This window comes from Aptenodytes forsteri, unplaced genomic scaffold (genome assembly GCF_000699145.1).
Source record: "Aptenodytes forsteri isolate BGI_AS27 unplaced genomic scaffold, ASM69914v1 Scaffold241, whole genome shotgun sequence".
Taxonomy (NCBI): domain Eukaryota; kingdom Metazoa; phylum Chordata; class Aves; order Sphenisciformes; family Spheniscidae; genus Aptenodytes; species Aptenodytes forsteri.
This window is the reverse complement of record NW_008795252.1, coordinates 2,431,551-2,437,200: the sequence shown is the minus strand read 5'-3', so window position 1 is coordinate 2,437,200 and position 5,650 is coordinate 2,431,551. Positions and strand designations below refer to the sequence as shown.

The 5,650-nt window shown below is 41.8% G+C and overlaps 1 protein-coding gene across 1 annotated transcript in view; it reads right to left on the bottom strand.

The window, feature by feature from the left end:
• LOC103898725 (cat eye syndrome critical region protein 2) overlaps positions 1 to 4,991 on the bottom strand; it is a 47,908-nt gene extending 42,917 nt beyond the window's left edge. Inside the window, 2 exon segments of the mRNA XM_019471977.1 lie at positions 4,750 to 4,844; positions 4,983 to 4,991. Coding sequence (XP_019327522.1) covers positions 4,750 to 4,844; positions 4,983 to 4,991 — 104 coding nt within the window.
• Between the last annotated feature and the right edge of the window lie 659 nt (positions 4,992 to 5,650).

Here is a 5,650-nt window from a genome sequence, read left to right as displayed (position 1 = left end):
TTTTAAGATTTCCTTCTTGAAGAATGTCCAGCCTTCCTGGACTCCTTTACCCTTTATATTAGAACAAACCAGGTGCAAACTACAAGCCAAAAACTCCAAGGTTAGTTTACAGATCCAGAAAGAACTTAAGGTGGGCGCAAAACAGATGATCCACCTGGGAAAAAAAAATTCCAATGCATTAAGGGAAGAAGTAACAAGAAAAAAAATAATTGAGGTTCCTAAGGAAGCAAATGCTGTCTGTGGTGCCACAGAGTCAATTAGATAGGTTTCAGCTACAGTGATGGACCAATCTCCCAGGGTATTAAAAAAAAATCAAATCTCATGGGGCATAGGCAAGAGCAGAGATATTGTTTTTGTTCCTCCTCACTTTCTGGCACCTTTGTCCATGTTGAAAAAATAAAAAATAAAACATGTTATAAGAAAAAGCAATTAAATGTTTTTCAAGAGACAACAGCAGTGTACAAAACGTCTCCCAAAGAGAAATATAATAAAGTCAGTGAAACTTTTTATGCCATCACATTAGAAAAATAGCAAAAATGCAATAACAGAGCAGTGAAGAATGAGTTTCACCCAAAGAAATGCTGAACAGCGGGAGCTTTTCTGGATTATTTTAGTTGAGTGTGCACATCCATGTCACACCATCACTTCTTACTTAAAAACAGCTGCAGAAGGCTCCTGCTGTGGCTGTTGCCGTTAGCTGAAGCTCTGATCTTCCTGTCTTGATACAAGTCATCACATCGCATTTCCTGCTGGAATTAAAGTGGCAGCCCCTAGGGACTATGCAGCTGCCCAATTTATATCACAGAGAATCTGAAGCAAGCACCAGTATTTTTTCCAAACTGCTTAATTTTTTTTTTTTTTTTTTAATAAACCCCCAAATTCTATTATGAGTTTTCTCCCTCATCACTCCCCACATTCCAGGCAGTTGCATTTTGAAACAATTAAAAGAAAAGATAGGCATTTCAAGGCCTGTGCACAAAAGCTGGAGGCAGGAAAAATGTATGGGTAAACTCACTGGCATCAAACCAAACGGTGCCTATAGCATAAAACTGAGCAGAGAGATCATATAAAAAGCTTCAAGGATATTAGTTATTATGTGGTTAGTAGTTAGATGGTACATATGGTATATGAATACTATGAAGGCTATTTATAAAACAACAAAAGCTGCAGATCATGGCACAAAAGCATTTTGGGTCAAAGCAAAAAGAGGAGAGCAACAGGGAAACTGTCCTGGCCAAGTGCTCAAACCACCCAGTGCCAGGCAAGAACAGCTACAGGGTCATCGCTAAAGATGCTAGAAGCCAGAAATGCAAACTACTGTTTTTTTTGTTCTGTACTTCTACAGTGCTTAACACGGCAAGAACCAGGTCAATGAAGAGTGCTCCTAACAGCTATGATAGGTTATGATAAGTAAGAATTTGGAGAATATCATGTGGCATCCCATTAAGTAGTCTCTGTAGTTAAACACAGATATCCATAACTCAAAGAAATTCTTAAGTTACCAGACATTCAACACTCCTTAACCACCAAGCAGGGTAAAAAACAGTCTCTCTCTTGTATGTAATTCTTTTTTTTAAAAAGTCTGTCACAAAGAATATCAAAACCAAGGCAAAGTTGCCCTACTTCAAAACCAAGAATCACAGAACCCTACAAAAGTATTAATCTCGTTTTTTTTCGAAGAATAATAAGCAAATCAACCTAGAGTATGTTAAATTGTGCATTAGAAGGGCTCTCAGCTAGGTTCCACTTCCAAAATTACTTGAGAGCACATTATAATTAGCAAAGGTATGTGACAGTTTTATACCCCTCTATGATGCATGATTAAAGCCAGGCAGCCCAGCTCCGCCGCAAGTTCTGCACGCCATCAAAACAGATGTGACAAGAACTACAAGCTGCTCCCAGACAGACTGTGAGAAAGCATAGGCAGATAACATTTTGGCCATCAAAGAGGTAAGACATGATCCAAAACTAATTAAACCTCAAAACCCCTCGGAGAGGTAAACTATGTTTTATATGAAGTTATATGAAGCATCTTGTGCTTGAGCCGCAGTGCTCCAGCCCAAGAACAAGGATGAGAACAAGCTCCTCCCTTCCCCTCTGAGGTGCAACAGGGAGCAAAGTCTGCAGCCTAAATATTAACAGCTCACAGCCTCAGCACAAGGATGCGGAGCACAAATGACTGGAGAAATCGCTGCTGTAACGCCATTGTGATGGTCTGTGAAACTGCTCATTTTTCCCACGCGAGACAAATACCTACTATCTGTCTGCAACAGAAAAATATGGAGTCCTGGCCCATTGTGAAAAGCCAAATCTAAACTCCACACAAATTCTGCCTCTTACATTTGCACGTCCGCTGAGCACTCAGAAAATCAATTAGAGGCTCAACTCCTTACCATTAACTGGGGACAAACTAGATACAGTAGGGAAGCTGTGCATCAGCCAAGGCCTATGCCTCTCAAACTCAGGTTAGAGGGAACAAAGGCGTTGGAAATAAATGTGTAAGGAACAAGGAGAATTTTAGGCTTTAAAAACACACATTCATTTTGGATAAACATTCGGTGGCTGGTTTGTAAGTGTGAAACAAACAGTGGGGAAAGTTTGTTTCTAAGAAGTGTATCCAAGCCATCATTTTTATTCTCATTTACATACAGATTTCCATGTTTAGACTACATCTTAATGCTTCTTCCTTCATGACATCCCTCTGCATACAGCACCTTTCCCTCTATTTCCAGGTAGCCTCCCCCATTGCTTCCTCTGCAGAGCTTCAGAGCCCGCCTCCCTAACATCCCAGTGGCTCCAGGCAGTTTTCCTGGTATATTCCTTCAGCCATTTCCACCGCACTGCTCCTGCTGTGCTCTTTTCCCCATCGCCTCTGCAGAGAAGACTTTTCTCGTTATTCCCCTGCCCACGAGGTAGTCCCCTTCTACGGGAGGTGCTGTAGAAAAGGTGCAGCTGCTTTCTCCTTCAGGCACCTCATGCTTTCCCTAGCACGACCATTCGGGTGATGTGTAAGTTCTCACGACTTCACTACGTGACTTCACACTCCTGTGTGCCCTATGGCACCTCTCGTACATGGACAGACACACAGCAACAGCTATGTAGGTACCTACCTATGCCACATATGCACCCTGACTAGGCTGCACAAAACCACGGTTGGGTTAGCAGCTCTTCCTTCTGCAATAACGTTACCTCCTTGCAGCTTTTGCATCCCAAACTTAACCGAGGCTTTATCTACACAGGCACAAAGTGGGACCTTCACGCCATATGGAATAACTACACGTTGTTGAGCTGCCAGGCGAGTCAAGTAACTGCACGAGTGTATACGCATGTGTACACGTGTAACCTTCCCCAGACAGACAGACAACTTGGCAATGCCTAACGACTCACCCATGATTCATCCCTGACTTTTGTTAGGTAAAATATTGAGAAAGGTGAGGCAATTAGATGGTGCAACTGCTAAGTAGACACTCTTAGATCTGGAGAGTTGAGGAGATCCTCAGACTTTTGAATTTATCAAATTTATCAAAGACAAATCTTCCACTGCTTCTACGAGGCTGAGCTGATTAAGGTGGGCAAAACACTTAAACCACTACTTTCTGGTAGAAATAAACTTGCTGCATGTTTATAAGCAAGATTATATTGCTTTGTGACTATTTTGATGAAGGAGGTGTACGCAATTGCAGTCCCTTTACAATCAAGCTTCTCATCAGATCAGTTTCATTCAGAGACAGTAAATGCAGTGCAGCTGATATCAGTTCAGGTCCTGATACCCACTTATGCTGAATGCCAACCCAGCAATGCAAGAGAACTTACTTAAGTGGCAGATAAATATAAAAAAATAAACTATATAAATTTTGTTGAACATAATCAGTTAATTAGAAATAGAGCTTTCAATGCAAGCACCTGCAATTATGCCTATGCGCCAGCCTAAGCCTCTGCACAACAGGGGAATCTTAGGGAGCAGGATTGCTTAACACCTCTTCTAAGCAACTGCAAGTGTTGCCAAGCCGTCTTCATCTCCACAATTATGCTTTGCTATTAACATGATTCACAGAAGAACAAATAAAACACACTGCAACAAGCCTTTGTTATCACTGGAAGCACATTTCACTGCATGAGTGGTGATCCTCTAAAGAATGATGTTCTACAGATGTCTCATTTCGGGAGGCTACTTTGGTGGACACTAACAAAGTGTCACTGGATGTCAAAACATCAAGAGAACGTGTCAAATCACTTCCAACATCCTGCAACTGAACCGATTCCAATACTCCTCTTATTTCCAAGAAAATAATTACGATTGTCCCTCTGTAAAGCAACGGGATCTTCAATGCAAGTGAGGTGGCTGCAGAGCAGCAAGTCTTATTCTATGCAATACATATAAAACATTGAAAACATATGCGATGATTTAAAGGCTCACTGTGATATCACTAATTTGACCAAATGGAGTGCAGAGCGTAACAGCAGATGTGAATGTTCACTGTACGCGCTAGTGCTACAGCAGAGCATCAAACAGATTTGCATGGGATCTGAATAAAGAAGTTTGCTTAACAACAGGTCTGTAAAATTAAAAACCTACAACTCAGCCCAAGAAGAGCTGGAATTCCCTTCCACTCGGTGAAGCATCTGGCTTGATTGCTGGTGGCTGCCAATCACTGCCATGTCATCACTCTAAAGCTGTGAAACATCCCCGCGACCATGTTAATTAGCTCCCCTTGCAAAGCGCTTAAGCCATAGAGCGAGGTTACTCACGTGATGTCTCTGCGCTGATAGCAACCTTGAAGAAGGCAGGCGATCAGGTCGCTGATAAACTCCACATCATCCCTGTGAAGAGCAGCTTCCAGTTCCTAATGAGCAGAAAGGAGAAAAAAATTCCAACCATCAAACTAATTCCTTAAAATTTACTGCTGGCTGATCAGGACCAAAAAGACCCAATCAGCCTCAAGGACGTGTACAGCAGCAGAGCATACGCTGGGTAAGCCAACCTTCCCCATCATTAAAAATACTGCTACTACTACCTCTTCATTGCAAGAGTTTATGGGAAGACCTTGAAAGGCTTTTACTGAATGTCACTCTCCAGCCAGAAGACTAATGGAAACAGAAAAATAGGGTTCAGTGAGGTTGAGATACTACGGCCTAATAAGAAACCCATGATTTCTCCCACGTTCAGCTGATGGGCAGGAATCAACGGTTTCATTCTCCTGCTTTGCTTTCCACTTACTAAGGCTGGTGAGTTCATTTAAAAGATGTGCTCAGAAAGCATGGCCCTGAAAGCCACTTACACAGGGAAGTAGCAGTTTCAGATGGATAGCCAGAAATGGCTGAAAGCTAGCAAGCAAATGCCTCGAAGAAAAGCAAGCATTTTGATTATTTATTTCTCTTTGTTTTGGTTTGGTTTTTTTTTGTCTCCCCTCCAGTAAGAGAGAAAGAAAGGATGGAGGGCTGTCAGACCTCATGACCCAAAACCTCAACCCTTGATGGAGGGGTGGAGAGTATCATGGCTTATTTCAGCATGATGGAGTTCATGTAAAGGTGTGATGCAGGAACTGATCCACAAAAAGGACAAACTTCTGAATTGTAGTTATTACGAATTGCACATATGTTGTGAGAAATATCTGTTTTTCAGCTAGCAATTTCAAGATTTGTTTTCAAA